Source organism: Amblyraja radiata, chromosome 4 (assembly GCF_010909765.2).
Source record: "Amblyraja radiata isolate CabotCenter1 chromosome 4, sAmbRad1.1.pri, whole genome shotgun sequence".
NCBI lineage: Eukaryota > Metazoa > Chordata > Chondrichthyes > Rajiformes > Rajidae > Amblyraja > Amblyraja radiata.
In genome coordinates, this window is record NC_045959.1 from 1,956,153 (window position 1) to 1,975,032 (window position 18,880).

Here is an 18,880-nt window from a genome sequence, read left to right on the forward strand (position 1 = left end):
ATGCCTCTATTTCCTGAGATTACGGAGAGTAGGTATGCCGAGGAGGACTCTCTAGAACTTCTACAGATGCACAGTAGAGAGCATGCTGATCGGTTGCATCGTGGCTTGGTTCAGCAACATCTGCGCCCAGGAGCGGAAAAGACTGCAGAACGTTGTAAACACTGGCTCCATCATCGGCTCTGACCTCCCTACCATCGAGGGGATCTACCACAGTCGCTGCCTCAAAAAGGCTGGCAGCATCATCAAGGACCCACACCATCCTGGCCACACACTCATCTCTCCGCTGCCTTCAGGTAGAAGGTACAGGAGCCTGAAATCTGGTACATCCAGGTTCATGCACAGCTTCTTCCCCACAGCCATCAGAGTATTAAACTCAACTCAAACAAAAATCTGAACTTGAATAGACTATTGCACTTTATATGCTTATTTATATGTATACATATATATATGTTCAATGGTAAATGGACACACTGATCTGTTCTGTATTTATTTATGCCTACAATATTCTGTTGTGCTGAAGCAAAGCAAGAATTTCATTGTTCTATCTGGGACACATGACAATAAACTCTCTTGAACTTGAACTTGATCTTGAATTCAATCCTGATTAACTGCGCGACCTGTGGGGGGAACTGAACGGACAACATTTCAGGTCAGGACTCTGCTTCAGTCTGATGGGAAGTCTGTCCATTTCCCTGCTGAGTTTCTTCAGCACTGTTTTTTAATGCTGTTCATCGATTACAGCTCAGCATTCAACACCATTATACCATCAAAACTGATCACCAAACTCGGTAACCTGGGCATCGACCCCTCCCTCTGCAACTGGATACTGGACTTTCTAACCAACAGACCCCAGTCTGTTAGGTTAGACAAGCACACCTCTTCAACCCTCAACCTGAACACCGGCGTTCCCCAGGGCTGTGTGCTGAGCCCCCTCCTCTACTCTCTCTTCACCTATGACTGCACACCTGTACATGGTACTAACACCATCATCAAGTATGCAGGTGATACAACGGTGATTGGCCTCATCAGCAACAACGATGAGTTGGCCTACAGGGAGGAGGTCCAGCACTTAGCAGCATGGTGCGCTGACAACAACCTGGCCCTTAACTCCAAGAAGACCAAGGAGCTCATTGTAGACTTCAGGAAGTCCAGGGGCGGCACGCACACCCTCATCCACATTAACGGGACGGAGGTGGAACGTGTTTCTAGCTTCAGGTTCCTGGGAGTCAACATCTCCGATGACCTCTCTTGGACCCACAATACCTCAACTCTGATCAAGAAGGCTCACCAGCGTCTCTTCTTCCTGAGGAGAGTGAAGAAGGTCCATCTGTCTCCTCAGATCCTGGTGAACTTCTACCGCTGCACCATCGAGAGCATCCTTACCAACTGCATCACAGTATGGTATGGCAACTGCTCTGTCTCCGACCGGAAGGCATTGCAGAGGGTGGTGAAAATTGCCAAACGCATCACCGGTTCATTGCTCCCCTCCATTGAGTCTGTCCAAAGCAAGCGTTGTCTGCGGAGGGCACTCAACATCGCCAAGGACTGCTCTCACCCCAACCATGGACTGTTTACCCTCCTACCATCTGGGAGGCGCTACAGGTCTCTCCGTTGCCGAACCAGCAGGTCCAGGAACAGCTTCTTCCCGGCAGCTGTCACTCTACTCAACAACGTACCTCGGTGACTGCCAATCCCCCCCCCCCCCCCGGACACTTATTATTATTTATTCAAATCATTTGCTATGTCGCTCTTCCAGGGAGATGCTAAATGCATTTTGTTGTCTCTGTACTGTACACTGACAATGACAATTAAAATTGAATCTGAATCTGAATCTGAATCTTAAGTTTCCAACATCTGCTCACTCTTTTGACTTCATTCTCCTTTTGGCCTGTATTTCCCAAATATTGAATTGCTTGGAAGATTTCATTTTCATTTTTAGTTACAATATAGTCAGGTTTCTGTTGCGTCCATTTACATCTATTTGCGCCATTAATTCATCCACTTAGTTTCAGAAGCTTGCACATTCAGATAGTGTCTTTAAATTTGGCTTTTTAAAAAATTTCTGTACTCTCATCCAATTTTCTGCTTGCCCATTTCTTACCAAATTGTTTGTTCCATTCCACTGTCAGCTTCGTTTTTTCTCCCTCCTTGACTCTCCTCTCACATGCCCATCCTCCCCTACTGATCTAGGTTGAACTTTTCCCAAAGCCACGCGCACAAATTCCTGGGGAGATATTGATCTTTGTCACATTGAGGTGTAATTTGGACAGAACCCGTCTGCCTTATAAAACTAAAGTCGAAATCTTTCGGAAGTTCAAATCTTTCTCTCCTTCACCATCCTTCCAGCTACCCATTTCTTTGATCTATCTTATTTTTTCTGAACTTGTTATCACATGACCCTGGGAATAATCCTAACATTACTACCAATGTGCATCTACTTTTTAGCCTTTTACCTTGTTCCCTAAAATGTGATTGAAGGACCTTATCCTTCCTTCCACCTTTGATTTTGGTACCAACATGGACAAATTCTAACTCTTCACATTTCCCCTTTAGAATGATGTGCAGATTATGTTGCAATACTTGATGTTTGTATTAATTGATTTGCTTCTGATGTCAACAATTGTGTGGAAATTTGTCATTCATTACGGTAAATCACATCCATCATTGTGCAGGGATAAGTGACAGCCGCTATCATTGCTGCAGACCCTACCATGGCTCAGCTAGAAAGATTGCTAATATTATGCTGCCTCCTCTGTACATTGAAGCAACCACTGAATGGTATTATAGCAGTTATCTTTTGGAAACAGGATTCCCTGTTATTCTCAGTGTACTCCATAAACTAGAAAAGTGTTTTGAACTATCTTCAGTCAGTTCTGAAATTACTCGGTCAGGTCAAGGGAGTTTCTTTTTCAATAGACATAAATGTAACAAAATACATGATGAATTCCTTGTCATATCATGAATCTTTAATAAAGGGCACACGTTACACCCAAATACTTCACTTCAGTAGGGGAGAAACTATCTTGTGCAGGAGCCGTCATATCGTTAGTTTGACAAATAATATTTAGAAAATGTTAAAAGGCACTAAATTGAATTGTGCATGAAACTAATTGGTATACCAATTGACCAATTAGTCAATTTCCCAACATGTAATTTTACTTGGAATGGATGCTAGGGTCATCTACCTCACATTAAATTGTATTTATGCCAATTTACTCATGAAAAATGGACGCTAATTACTCCAATTTCTAGACTATAGGTTGGGTATAATGTGGGAAATTATTCACTTATTCAGTCGCACATTTTCTGACTAGCATAATTGTTAAGGAAACATAATAGGTTTAGATGTAGGTGCAGCAAGCAACCTGCAAGGCAAGCAAAAAGGTGGCTTTTATTGCACAGGGATTCCTGTATAAAAAGTAGCATTGCTACAATTGTGCACTGTTTTATCTGGAAAGTATTGTGCAGTTCTGGTCTCCACATGAAGGGTGATATACATGCCTCAGATTTACTAAGATGTTTCCTTGGGTCTATTATATTAGGTATTGAGCTGGAACAGCTTAGGTTTGTGGAGTTTTAAAAAGCAGGATGTGATCTCATTGCAATGTTCTCACAAGGTTGATGCTCAGAGGCTATTTACTCTAATTAGAACACGAGCTTCAGGATGTAGAAGACATAAGAGATTTTACACTTAATGAGTTGTAAATCGTTATATAGAAGTTACCAATCCAGGGGTCTGTGATTGTTCAGTTGTTATGTATACTCTAAATATAGTCTAAATAAGTGAACAAAGGATATGGGGAATATGTCAATGAGCAAAGATGTCAATGAGTTATTGGATTGGCCTTGGTTCTGAGAGTATCAGAAGAATGAGCAGTTTGTATAGCTTCCTCCTGCTTTTAGAAACATAGAAAATAGGTGCAGGAGTAGGCCATTCGGCCCTTCGAGCCTGCACCGCCATTCAATATGATCATCCAACTCAGTATCCTGTACCTGCCTTCTCTCCATACCCCCTGATCCCCTTAGCCACATCTAACTCCCTCTTAAATATAGCCAATGAACTGGCCTCAACTACCTTCTGTGGCAGAGAATTCCACAGATTCACCACTCTCTGTGTGAAAAATGTTTTTCTCATCTCGGTCCTAAAAGATTTCCCCCTTATCCTTAAACTGTGACCCATTGTTCTGGACTTCCCCAACATCGGGAACAATCTTCCTGCATCTTTTTGTTTGCTATGCTTCAGCAAACTATTTGTCACCTCTTCAAATATCTTTGGTTCAGTTTGTATTTTCAATGATTGCTATGTAACACACGTTTGTTTCCTGTATAAAAGGTATAACAATTTAAATGACTAAAATGTTCAACATGACTTACCCATTGCATGGTGAATTAGTTAAAGGTATTTGCAGTTATTTATTTTGTTTTGTTTTATCATTCTAATATCCTGCTAACACAAGCTATCCAGCATGTAACAACTGAAACAGAGTCTCAAACCATCTAACTACTTCAAGGAGTTGGCATGAAGCTAGCTACTGTAAACCTATTGTACCTGTCGGTGTCAGTGGAAGGCTGCTGGATTTCTATTCTTGGGCAAGCCGTTCTTCTGTTTGTTACAGAAACCTGGCTGCTTAGTCAACAGATAAAACAAAATACCCTGTTAGCACACCACAAGTACAGAGCTACTTAAGAAGCATAATTGACTTTTTAAAAAAAATCTTTTATGCGCTGCCTGAGAAAAAAAGATTAACATTTTTTCTGCGTCCCATTAAGTTAATTAATTGAATTAATTAGAACACTATTTTTGTTTCAAGTGGTACCTAATTTGTGTAGAATGAAGAAACATTTACATCTCAAACACACTGCTTCAGGAGATTCTTTTCTATCCATCACGATGTTCAAATTCCCCATTACTGTTTGGTCCATTTCATGAAACATTCATTGTTTGCGTTGAATCCATGTCAGCATGTCTGTAGTAGAATAGAGATAACTATCCCATCAGAACAGCAGGAAAATCTGGGAAGGAGATCAACTCAACAACCTCCTGCCAGCAGGTCAGAAATTAACAGGTGAGGTAACCAGGAAGCATCAGTCTTACTTGATCTGATTGGGATCTGCATGGCACAGAGCTACTCAATGGGGAGAATAATTTTTTTTTTAATTAGCTCATAAGATTAACAGTTCTAATGATGAATGGGATTTTACTTAGATTTTTTTCCCCCTGTAATTAACCTTGCTTGATGCTCAAGCTTTGTTACCCAGAAAGAGTAATTGCTCCATTGCTTAATGTGACATTTGCACGTGGATTAATGTTAAGAGGCTGCTGTTTCACTTCAGCACAGCAGGCATCTTCCGCAGATACAATGTCGCTTGAACAGTTCTTCCAAGTAACTAAACATTAGAACTTCCTTTCAAATAAAATAGTAATTGTCAAGTCATTTTCTCGACTATCGTTAACAACCCACTTACTTTTTAATTTTTTTTTAATTATTTTTATTAGAAGTACGGTAAGTTACAATAATACACAACACATATGTCTTAATACATTTTTTAGTACCGCTTCATTTTTTGAGCTTTAAGAAAAAGATAGAAGTAAAGGAAGTAAGGAAAGTGCGCAAGAGTCGTGAAGGTACAAGAGAGTGTTGAGAAAAGAAAGCCCCTTAGAAAAGAAGTTAGAGAAGGAAGTAAAGAAAGAGAGTAGACCCTAGAATAGAAAGAAAAAGAAAGGAGAAACAATCGCTCTATTATAACATTAAACTCCGCAGAAAGCGGACTACCAACCAAGTCTGTTTTTATTGTTTTACCCCCCGTTGCCAGATCCTGGTACCATTTATTTATTTATTTATTTTTTGAATTACTATTGCACCTCATGCTTGTAATAGTTCCAAAAACGTAGACCACGTCTTTTGGAATTGGTCTGCTTTGCCTGCTAAGAGGAATCTCATCTCTTCCAGATGTAGTGTTTCAAACATATTTGATATCCACATTTTTATTGTTGGTGTGGGCGCAACAAATAAAATAGTAATTGTCAACAGTCATTTTCTCGACTATCGTTAACAACCCACTTACAAGGAGGTTGCAGTCATATACATTGAATTGTGCACTGCATCCCATTGTTTGAATCATTATGCCCCTTTCAGCAATATATTCCATCATATGCTCAACCAAGAGAATGTTAAGCAGTGAACAGTTCAAACCTTGCAATAGTATCTTTTATTTTTCCATCCTGAAAATGGCAAAAAGGATCATGGTTCCTTGGGCATTTGTCATCCTGCACTCATTTGTATGTTAGCACAAAGTGTAGATATTAATAAATAGATACAAAGATACATAGACAATAGGTGCAGGAGTAGGCCATTCGGCCCATTGAGCCATTCAAAGTGATCATGGCTGATCATCCCCAATCAGTACCCCGTTCCTGCCTTCTCCCCATATCCCTTGATTCCGCTCGCCCTAAGAACTATCTAACTCTCTTTTGAATGCATCCAGTGAATCAGCCTCCACTGCCTTCTGAGGCAGAGACTTCCCCGAATTCACAACTCTCTGTGTGAAAAAGTTTTTCCTCGTCTCAGTTCTAAATGGCCTACCCCTTATTCTTAAACTGTGGCCCCTGGTTCTGGACTCCCCCAACATTGGGAACTTGTTTCCTGCCTCTAGCGTGTCCAATCCCTTAATAATTTTATATTTCTATAAGATTCCCTCTCATCCTTCTAAATTCCAGTGAATACAAGCAGAGGCGCTCCATTCTTTCATCATATGACAGTCCTGCCATACCGGGAATTAACTTTGTAAACCTACGCTGCACTCCCTCAACAGCAAGAATGTCCTTCCTCAAATTAGGATCAACTGTTTAACCACTTGGGTGTCACACAATATCTAATCCTGTTCTCCCTGCTTTAATTGACAAAGCTGCACACACTGGTGAGCAAAAAGTGCCCGTGGATCATCATTCAAATGCCTCGGGAGGAAGTCTTGGAAAAAAAGAGTTTTTATGAACATGTGACGAAGTGTGTTGACCTATTTTGTAAGGTAACATGGTTAGGGATGCAAGTGTAATTAACTTAAAATCTCAAAGGGCAAAATTAAACTCAGCTGTAGTGCATCTTTTAAACTACCATGGGGATTTCACATCTCAAGGAGTTAAATGGCACAGAAACAAGTCCTTTGGCCCAATTCATCAAGCCAACTAAGCTTTGTTTTTAAACTAATCCCATTTGGGGAATGGATCCCTCTAAACCTTTCTTATTCATGAATCCATCCAAATGTATTTTCAATGTTGCACTTGTATCAGTCTTCATTAGTTCTGGCAGCTCATTTCACATACCCACCTCCTTTAAAAGTCCCCTTTAATTATTTCACTCTCACCTTAAACCTATGCCCTATTGTTTGATATTCCTCTATCCTAGAAAATAAACAGTGACCATCCATGTATCTGTGCCCCTCAACATTTTACAAATCTTTGTAAATTCACCCATCAGTTTCCCTCACTCTGAGGAAAACTGTTTCAGTTAATCTAGTCTCTCCTATAACTATAATTTTCCAATCCCAGCAACAATGTTACAGCTTTTCTTAATTATCGGTATAATGTTAACTGTATTGGCCATTTGGCCTGTTTTGCATGTCATTGTGGATGGCATGTTCCTTTAAATTTTAGACTGCCCGTTATAATGTGGGTGGGATTTATGACGTGTCTTTGGGCGTGTTTATGCAGCTTAACTGCTTGCGTGGTAGTTTAGTTGGTTAGATTCGTTTTGGAGTGAAGAGGGAGAAGGTTAATCCTTCGACCATGTCAAGCCACATGTCGAGCATGTCAAGCCACATGTCAAGATCATGTGAAGCATGGAGACACGAGGAGTTTTCAAGTATCTGAAGTAATGAGCTGGAGTTCGAAGAAGATTGCCGGAACAAGTCGGAAAACCCTTGGATGTATCTTACTGTTTTATATCTACAATAAAGAAAATATTCATTAAAAGACTGTGCTGAAGCTTTATGAAAGGAGAAGCTCTGAAGGTCTCTGGGGCAGCTTGCATGCGTACCGAAGATATTCCCCTTATCCCGTCTCACACAATTAGTGGCTAGGGAGTTAATTTCCGGAAAGATTTGAAAAATCTGCCGCTACATTAAGTCGAAGGCTACCTCCGGCAGGGGGGTAATTGCCAGTCCCAGAGAGTGGGACAGAAGAAGATAAGTAGAAGCGAACCTCCGGTGAGGGTAAATACCAGTCCTTGAGATAGGGACAGAAGATCGAAGTGCGAAGGCTAAGACCTCGGAGAGGCGCAGCCAGAGCAGGACGACCAGGCTAAGACCTCAGAGAGGCATAGCCAAAGAAGATTGGTTCCAATCGTGGAACTGAAGAAGAAATACCAGTCCCAGAGAGTGGGACAGAAGATTTAATTGAAGACGGCAGGGCTAAGACCTCGGAGAGGCATAGCCAAAGAAAGCAGATTGGTTCCAATCGTGGAGCTGAAGAAGATCTCGGCCAGGAAGAGCCTTGAAGTCTATCAACAGCATCGGAACGTATCTGAAGACGTATCACTGGATTTGTGAGTACGAATCGATTATTACCTTTTGAATTAAAATCACGGTTTTAATTAAAAGAATTCTGTTACAGAGCTCAAGAAGCAGTTTTCTCCAGCGTGTCTGGGAAAGGCAGACCGACCTTGGATTGTTTTGAATCTCTGGTGATAAAGCGCATTCCATTTGAATTAGCATCATTTATTTTGCACCTGGAATTAGAGAGAGGTTCTCTACATTATCGGCATGTTTTAGTTTTGGAAGAAATTGTTGATAATAACAGTCACTTAGAAGCAGAGACTTTTTCGACTAATTTAAAGACTTGGCAATCTGCCAAGACCTCTTTTAAATCATGAATAAAGATGAAGATGAGGGCAGAGCTATGCCAGAAGAGCCACGTGGTGGTGAAAAAAGACCCAGACAACTTGAAGAAACAGATATTTCACATGTTGCCTGTCTGAGGGAAACCGAGAAAGAGAGAAATGAATTATGGTTGCAGATTACCAGAGTAATTGATACACAGAAAAAACTACATGGAATCAGAACAGAACGTGATCGAGGTGAAATCGCATATGAGCCAACTATGGAACCTCTACCAGGAGGTTGGCAAGAAACAGAATGTACTGCTGTGTTCAGTGCTGTCTTGGGAAGAACGCAGACGTCATACCCAGTGGGAATGAAGCTGTTAATGAAGCAATATAACCATGACTTCAATGAAAGTACCAGCCAGGAATATGAAGAAATGTCTAGAGAAGAATTAAAATTCTTAGATATTATGAACCATTCAGTTAAGATGAAAAATGGACATTATTGTTTGGATTTACCTTTCAAGCAAGAAAGTGTTAATTTACCGAATAATCGTTATATGGCTGAACAGCGTATTCAAGGTTTGAAACGTAAGTTTGTTAAGAACACGAAATTTCAAGAGGAATATACATCCTTCTTACAGAATATGATTAATAATGATTATGCTGAAAGGATACCAACGAATCAACTATATCGAGATGATGGAGAGATCTGGTATATTCCGCACCATGGGGTGTACCACTCGAAGAAAGGGACATTGAGGGTGGTCTTTGACTGCGCGGCTGTCTTTAAAGGGACATCGCTTAACAGTGAACTACTGCAAGGTCCAGACCTTACTAACTCGCTCATTGGAGTTCTCATCAAATTTAGGCAAGAACCGATAGCTTTGATGGCTGATATCAGATCAATGTTTCATCAAGTGAAAGTAACTGGTAAACTTATTGATTACCTGTGATTCTTATGGTGGCCTGAAGGGGATGTGCAACAAGACCTTGTTGATTACCGAATGAAAGTACATCTTTTTGGAGCAGTGTCATCTCCAAGTTGTGCGAATTTCGCTTTGAGGAAAACCGCAGAGGATAATAAAGATTATTTCCCAGAGGAGGTAATTTCCACTTTGATAAATAATTTTTACGTGGACGATTGCCTAAAATCCATATCTACTGAGTTAGAGGCAATTCAAATGGTGAAACACCTAACCTCTCTCTGCAATAAGGGAGGATTTGTACTTACCAAGCGGGTCAGCAAGTCTTGCTGTTTTGGAAAGCATTCCACCAGATGACAGAGCAGAAGAAACCAAGGAGTTAGATTTAGACAAAGACAACTTGCCAATGGCACCGTATAATGGCGCCACAGACATAAACCGGCTAATGGAAGCCATTGAGCTAGAAGAGGTCGAAAAGACGATAAGCGCGATGAATACGAAAAGTGCAGCGGGACTGGACGGAATGAAGGTGGAACACCTTGAAAACATCATGGGTCAGGATGTGACACTAATACCTCGCCTCTTCTCTCTATGGCAGAAATTGGCATTCGTACCAACAGCCCTGAAAAGGAGTCGGACTGTGCTAATTCCTAAAACGGAGGATGCAGAACTCCTCAAGAACATCGACAACTGGAGGCCCATCACAATCGGGCCGATGTTGCTCCGGCTCTTCACAAAAATCATCGTGAAGAGACTGTCGGAAGCAGTAACGCTTAACCCTCGCCAGAAGGGATTTATAGCGGCCACCCCAGGATGCAATGAAAACATTGCGATCCTAGAAAATATCATGAAGGGGGCAAAGAGCAACAGAAAGGAATTGGCGGTAGTCTTTGTAGACCTGGCAAAGGCATTCGACTCCATCGGTCACAAAACGCTCACAGTTGGACTCAAGAGGATGGGTATACCGAACAGGTTCATTCACCTAGTGCAGAGTCTCTATACCGGCAACACAACGGTGATAGAGGGTGACAAGACCGCAACAGAGCCCATACCCATTAAAAGGAGAGTCAAACAAGGCGACCCACTCTCACCACTGTTATTCAACAATACTATGGACCCCCTGATATGCACATTGGAACAGGCACAGATGGGTGTCACGCTAACACATAAGAACAGGAGAATCAGCTGTTCTTCGCTCGCATTTGCCGACGACATAGCAATCCTCAGCGACTCCTACGCAGGAATGACGGCCAATATGAAAATCCTGCAGAATTTCTGCCAGAACACAGGTCTACAAATAAATATCAAAAAAACGGCCGGTTTCCACTGTAGACCATACAAGAAAACGTTCCTCTACAACACCCGGGAAAAGTGGAAAATCAATGGTGAACCGGTGAACCACATCGAACCGGGCGAGCTCGAGAAATATCTGGGAGCGCGAATAGACCGATGGGCAGGAGTAACTGAGGACAACTGGTCGGTAAAACAGAACACGTGGATTACGAGTCTGAAAGAGGCAGAACTCAAGCCGACACAGCAACTCGAAATCCTAAAAACGCATATGATTCCGAGGATTTACTACCACCTTATCCTCACGGAAGCATCACAAAACACCGTCATAAAACTGGACAATATCATTAAGAAGGCAGTGAAAGAAATACTACATCTCCCTGCTGACACAACAGATGGAATACTATATTCCAAAAACAAGGACGGGGGCCTCGGATTACCAAAACTCGAAGTACAAATTCCATCTGCAATTATCCGGAAACTCGAGTCCCTAGAAAAATCAGAAGATGCAGTCATCTCGGCATCGTTCCAGTTCCGAGGTAATAACAACGTGGAGCACATAAACAAACTGAGAAACCTCAAAGTGCTAAGAGAAATAGAAGAATTTCTCGAACCCGCTCAATCGAATGACAACGAAGAGGAGGGCCTCTCAACCATTTGGGAAATGGAAGAAAGTACACCCGGAACTGAAGGAAACGCCAAACCCGTAAACAAATATGCGGAATGGCGCAAATGGGAGTTCGAAAAATGGACCAAGCTTTTGGCCCAGGGCCCCGGCATCCACTACTACAAGAACGACCCGACATCCAACACATGGCTGTATGGACATCATAAAATGAAACAGTCTCTATTCATTAAGAGATTGCTACTGAGGTGCAACTTATACCCCACAAGATGCACCATTTCATACGGCCGCCCCAACATGGCCAAACTGTGCAGAAGGTGTGCAATGGCCAACTAAACATTGGCACACATCTCCGGACAATGTCTCGCAGTCAAAAACGCACGGATTAAGTGCCATAATAAGATCATGGACAAACTGAAGGCGCAGGTTGCTAAGCACGGATGGGCTGTACACATCGAACCGAGGTTCAGAACGGAGGATGGAAGACTATAGAAGCCCGACTTGATCTTTGTCAAAGGGCAGGAAGTGGCAGTGGTCGATGTGATAGTGAGGTACGAGAGCAACAATATGGAACTGGAGCGTGCGTGGAAGGAGAAGACCGAGAAATATGAGCATCTGAGGGGACAGATTGCCGAAGTGACTAAAGGGACGACGATCAAATTCTTTGGATTCGTAATGGGTGCTCGAGGAAAATGGCACGATTGGAACGACACCCTGATGGAATACCTGAAGATAGAAAAGTACAAATCCTTTGCAAAAAATTTGGCGGATCTCACAATTGCCCTTACATTGGACATTTTGCGGATCTTCAACGATCAATAATGGGCATACTGTCGGGGGGGGGGGGGGGGAAACCCCCCCTAACCCTAACACTAACAGTTGGAGGGCACAATGACACATCAGATGATGTAAAAAAGACGGCTACCTGGACAAACACACTAGCCACTAGCCTCTCGAATGGTCGGCTCAGTTCCGTCACCCTTGCGGTGGTGGTCTTCCATGCTTGGTGAGCGATAAATTTCCAAATTGTCCTATTCATACTGAATCATCACGATCGAGTCAGCTATAAGATCGAGCCTGCCCAGACTGCGGGCCCAATCCTTGGTCCTGTGGTTTTCGCTACTGGTGGGAGTTTCTCCGTGGACGAGCCACGTAAAGACTCGAAATACACACTCGCTTAATGGGGGCCAAAACTGCTCAGAGAGAATTGGCAGTTGGATCGATTCCACGGTCAAAGTCCACAGGATACCTTGGATTGGAAAACCTAAATAGGTTGAGTGAACCTTCAGCTCAGCAAATGGGTGCTAGACCGAAACTAGCTACTATGGGAACATCCGTACAAACTCGAGATGGACCAGTGGACCAAGGAGAAGAGAATCAGGTTGGTCTATTGGCACTGTTGAATAAGCAATCGGAATTCAACGAGATTATAGCTCGACAAAATACCTCTTTCATTCTGCCACCAGTTGAAATTCCTACCTATGGTGGAGATCCTTTGGGGTATGAAACTTTCGTAAGAGCCATAGAAGAGGTATTAGAGACGAAAGTTAAGGATGAAAAGGAGCGCTTACGATTTCTGGTGAAGTACACAAAAGGAAGTGTGAAGGTGCTTGTGGAAAGTTGTCAGATGGAGCTACGCAACCAGGGCTATAATAAGGCGAGAAGTTTACTAAAGGAACGTTTTGGTGATGAACAGAGGATTGCGAATGCATACATTCAAAAGGCCCATGCTTGGAAAGAAATCAAGCCAGAAGATGTGGATAAATTGAATGAATATGCAATATTTCTGAGAAGATGTTGCAGCTCGATGAAAAATCTTGGCTACATGGAGGAAATTAATCTTTCAAGTAATATGAGAATCATCATTAACAAGTTGCCCAGAAGAATGAGAGAAAAGTGGAGAGATAGGGCTGGTAAATTACGAGATAAGAGCAAACAAGTAGCCAGACTACCAGATCTGGTGGAATTTTTAGAAAGAGAAGTACGGTACATGTCAGATTCATGCAACGGGATTATTGAAGAAGCCAAGCCACTTGCAATTTATAAGGGTTCTACCTATGTCAAAACTAAACAAAAGACAGGGCCTAAGAAAAGCAATTTTGCTACCAATATAATACCTGAGAAGGTGTTGGGTGGTGCCAAAGAGGATGCACCGACCAGAAAGAACGAATTTTGTCCATTTTGTGATGAAGTAGGTCATACCATAAGATGGTGTCGTAAATTTAAAGACAAGAAATATGAAAAAAAGATGGACTTTTTAAAAAGGAATGGAATCTGCTATGGATGTTTAAAGAAGGGGCACATGGTAAAAGACTGTAAGTGCCCAATAATTTGTGACAAATGTAAGCAGAATCATCCTGATGTGCTTCATACTGTAAAGAAAGAGCCAGATCTTACTGAGCAGAAAAAGGAGTCGGCGGATGTTAATGCTATCACCTCGCCTCAAGTAACTGCACATATTGGGGCCCGAGAGAAAGCATGCATTTTCTCTATTTTACCAGTACAAGTGAGAAATAGGGAAACTAATGTAGTGTTGCAAACATTTGCATTTCTGGATCATGGAAGTTCAGCTACTTTTTGCAGAGAATTTGATGAGAATGTTGGGCATTACTGGAGAGAAAGTTAAAATTCAAACGCGTACCATGAATAAACAAAAGGATTACCATAGTTATTATATAACAAATATGGAGATATCCAGTTTGGATGAAGATAATTTTATTCCAATTTCAGAGTTTTTCACACATGAATCAATGCCTGTTGGTCGTCAAAATGTACCCAGATGTGAAGACTTACAGCAATGGCCTGAAATATGTCAAAATATCGAAGATAAATTCTGATATTGACTTACTTATTGGAACAAATGCTCTGAGAGCATTAGAACCTGTACAGATAATTAGGAGCCAAGGGGATGGACCGTATGCTATGAAGACCCTACTAGGATGGGTTATCTATGGCTCCTTGTGTAAGAATAAGGAAAGCACCAGCAAAATGAATTGCCGTGCTGTTGCTGTTAACCAAATATCTACAGGTAAATTGGAAAAGCTGTTAATGAAGCAATATAACCATGACTTCAATGAAAGTACCAGCCAGGAATATGAAGAAATGTCTAGAGAAGAATTAAAATTCTTAGATATTATGAACCATTCAGTTAAGATGAAAAATGGACATTATTGTTTGGATTTACCTTTCAAGCAAGAAAGTGTTAATTTACCGAATAATCGTTATATGGCTGAACAGCGTATTCAAGGTTTGAAACGTAAGTTTGTTAAGAACACAAAATTTCAAGAGGAATATACATCCTTCTTACAGAATATGATTAATAATGATTATGCCGAAAGGATACCAACGAATCAACTATATCGAGATGATGGAGAGATCTGGTATATTCCGCACTATGGGGTGTACCACTCGAAGAAAGGGACATTGAGGGTGGTCTTTGACTGCGCGGCTGTCTTTAAAGGGACATCGCTTAACAGTGAACTACTGCAAGGTCCAGACCTTACTAACTCGCTCATTGGAGTTCTCATCAAATTTAGGCAAGAACCGATAGCTTTGATGGCTGATATCAGATCAATGTTTCATCAAGTGAAAGTAACTGGTAAACTTATTGATTACCTGTGATTCTTATGGTGGCCTGAAGGGGATGTGCAACAAGACCTTGTTGATTACCGAATGAAAGTACATCTTTTTGGAGCAGTGTCATCTCCAAGTTGTGCGAATTTCGCTTTGAGGAAAACCGCAGAGGATAATAAAGATTATTTCCCAGAGGAGGTAATTTCCACTTTGATAAATAATTTTTACGTGGACGATTGCCTAAAATCCATATCTACTGAGTTAGAGGCAATTCAAATGGTGAAACACCTAACCTCTCTCTGCAATAAGGGAGGATTTGTACTTACCAAGCGGGTCAGCAACAGTCGTGCTGTTTTGGAAAGCATTCCACCAGATGACAGAGCAGAAGAAACCAAGGAGTTGGATTTAGACAAAGACAACTTGCCAATGGCACCGTATAATGGCGCCACAGACATAAACCGGCTAATGGAAGCCATTGAGCTAGAAGAGGTCGAAAAGACGATAAGCGCGATGAATACGAAAAGTGCAGCGGGACTGGACGGAATGAAGGTGGAACACCTTGAAAACATCATGGGTCAGGATGTGACACTAATACCTCGCCTCTTCTCTCTATGGCAGAAATTGGCATTCGTACCAACAGCCCTGAAAAGGAGTCGGACTGTGCTAATTCCTAAAACGGAGGATGCAGAACTCCTCAAGAACATCGACAACTGGAGGCCCATCACAATCGGGCCGATGTTGCTCCGGCTCTTCACAAAAATCATCGCGAAGAGACTGTCGGAAGCAGTAACGCTTAACCCTCGCCAGAAGGGATTTATAGCGGCCACCCCAGGATGCAATGAAAACATTGCGATCCTAGAAAATATCATGAAGGGGGCAAAGAGCAACAGAAAATACTGTGAGATGTGGGAATTTGTCGACACCATTGATGTAGACGATCCCTACAGCTGCAGTAAGTGTTTGAGGCTAGCGGAACTCGAGCTCCGCATTGATGAGCTGGAGACCCAACTTCATACGCTGCGGAACATCAGGGAGGGGGTGTATTACCTGGATGTTTGGTGCCAGGGGATGGTCACACCGACCAGTTTAACTAATTCAGTAGTTAGTGAGCAAGGAAAGGAAGGTGTGGCCATAAGCGAGGCAGGTAGGGGGAACCAGGAGGAGATGCGGCAGGAGCCACAGCCCTTGTCCCTGACGAGCATGACCGAGGCTCTTACTCAATGTGAGGACGGGATCAGGGGCTGTGGGAGGGATGAGCAACCTGGCTGCAGCACCGTGGTTCAGGGGGCCATTCAAGAGGGGGGAGTTAGAAGAAATGCCGTTGTGATAGGGGATAGTATTATTCGGGGGGTAGATAAGGTTCTCTGCGGCCAGCAGAACATGTCCCGAAGGCTGTGTTGCCTACCCGGTGCTAGGGTTAAGGATATCTCTGCGATGCTGGAGAGAAATTTGCAGAGGGAGGGGGAGGATCCAGTGGTCGTGGTCCATGTGGGGACCAATGACATAGGAAGGACGAGGAAGGAGGATCTGCTGAAGGAGTTTGAGCAGTTAGGGAATAAATTAAAAAGCAGAACCTCGAGGGTACTGATCTCCGGATTGCTACCTGAGCCACGGGCCAAATCGGCGAGGGTACGTAAAATTAAAAAGCTGAATGCGTGGCTCAAAGACTGGTGTGGGAAAAATGGGTTTGGTTTCTTGGGCCACTGGCACCAGTACTGGGACAGGGGGGATCTGTTCTGTAAGGACGGACTTCACCTGAACGGTGCTGGGACTGGGGTCCTGGCAAATCATATAACTAGGGCAGTAGAGAGGTCTTTAAACTAAGTAGCGGGGGGGAGGTATCAAGGGGGGTAATAACGGCAGGGGTAGAGGAAATAGAGCAGGGTATCAGTGGGGAAGCGGAAAATCAAAATGTGACAGGAGGATCCAGAATGTGTGAAGATAAAGCTCTAGATGTAAAAGGGGCAAAAACGGAAAGGAAGGGTAGTAAAAATCATCTGAAAGTGCTTTCTCTAAATGCACGGAGTATTCGAAATAAGATAAATGAATTAACGGTGCAATTAAGTATATATAGTTATGATATCGTGGCCATTACGGAGACATGGCTGCAAGGGGATCAGGACTGGGAGTTAAATATAGAGGGGTACTCGACAATTAGAAAAGATAGACAGGAAAGAAAGGGAGGAGGGGTGGCCCTTTTAATAAAGGAGGGAATAACGGCAATAGAGAGGAAGGATATTGCGTTGAAGGATCAGGATAGTGAAACAGCTTGGGTACAGATAGAGAATAACAAGGGGAAAAAAACACTAGTGGGTGTAATTTATAGACCTCCAAATAGCTGTGACGCTGTTAGTCAGAACATAAATCTGCAAATAGTTGACGCATGTAAAAAGGGAACTGCTGTAATCATGGGGGACTTCAATTTTCATATTAATTGGGCAAACCAAACTGGGCAGGGTAGACTAGAGGAAGAGTTTATAGAATGTATTAGAGACGGGTTCCTAGAACAGTATGTCGCAGAACCGACAAGGGGGGAGGCAATCTTGGATCTGGTCCTGTGTAATGAAGCAGGATTAATTAAAAATGTCATAGTTAGGGACTCGTTGGGAACAAGTGACCACAATATGGTCGAATTCCATATTCAAATAGAAGGGGAGCAGGTTGAAACTCAGGCTAGGGTGCTTAGTCTAAATAAGGGGGATTATGAAGGTATGAGGACTGAGCTGATCAAAGTTGACTGGGATAGCAGACTCAAGAATAAGACGGTACATGAGCAGTGGTGTACGTTTAAGGATCTACTGTATAACCTTCAAGAAAAATTTATTCCTATGAAGAAAAAAAGGGGTAAGGGTAAGAACAGTCAGCCATGGCTCAGTAAAACTATAAAGGATAGTATTCGGCTGAAGGCAAGGGCATATAAGGTAGCCAGAGATAGTGGGAGAGCAGAGGATTGGGAAGCATTTAAAGGTCAGCAAAAAATAACCAAGAGATTAATTAAGACGGGGAAAATAGACTATGAAAGGAATTTAGCGAACAACATAAAAACTAATAGTAAGAGTTTTTATAGCTATATAAAAAGAAAAAGGGTGGCTAAGGTGAACGTTGGTCCATTGGAGGGTGAGACTGGAGAGTTGTTGGTGGGGAACATGGAAATGGCAAAGGCATTAAACGAGTATTTTGTATCAGTCTTCACCATAGAAGACACAAAAAATATTCCAACGCTGGATAAACAGGGGGCGGTAGGAATGGAGGAGCTAAATACTATTAAGATCACCAAGGAGGTGGTATTAGGGAAATTAATGAGACTGAAGGAGGATAAATCCCCTGGGCCTGATGGATTACATCCAAGGGTCTTGAGGGAGATAACGGTGGGGATTGTGGATGCATTGGTGATAATTTTCCAAAACTCCCTGGAGGCAGGAACGGTCCCAGTGGATTGGAAAATGGCCAATGTAACACCTATATTTAAAAAAGGAAGTAAACAGAAGGCGGGTAACTATAGACCGGTTAGTCTAACATCGGTGGTGGGTAAAATGTTAGAGACAATTATTAAAGAAACACTAACGGGGCACTTGGATAAACATGACTTCATCGGACAGAACCAGCATGGTTTTGTGAAGGGGAAGTCCTGTTTAACGAATCTGCTCGAA

General features: G+C 42.4%; 1 protein-coding gene across 8 annotated transcripts in view; it reads right to left on the bottom strand.

The window, feature by feature from the left end:
- rims2 (regulating synaptic membrane exocytosis 2) overlaps positions 1-18,880 on the bottom strand; it is a 922,071-nt gene that overhangs the window by 296,609 nt on the left and 606,582 nt on the right. For all 8 annotated transcript variants that reach the window (XM_033018897.1, XM_033018898.1, XM_033018899.1 and 5 more), the window contains one exon: positions 4,550-4,624. In XM_033018897.1, coding sequence (XP_032874788.1) covers positions 4,550-4,624 — 75 coding nt within the window. The remainder of the gene's footprint in view (positions 1-4,549; positions 4,625-18,880) is intronic.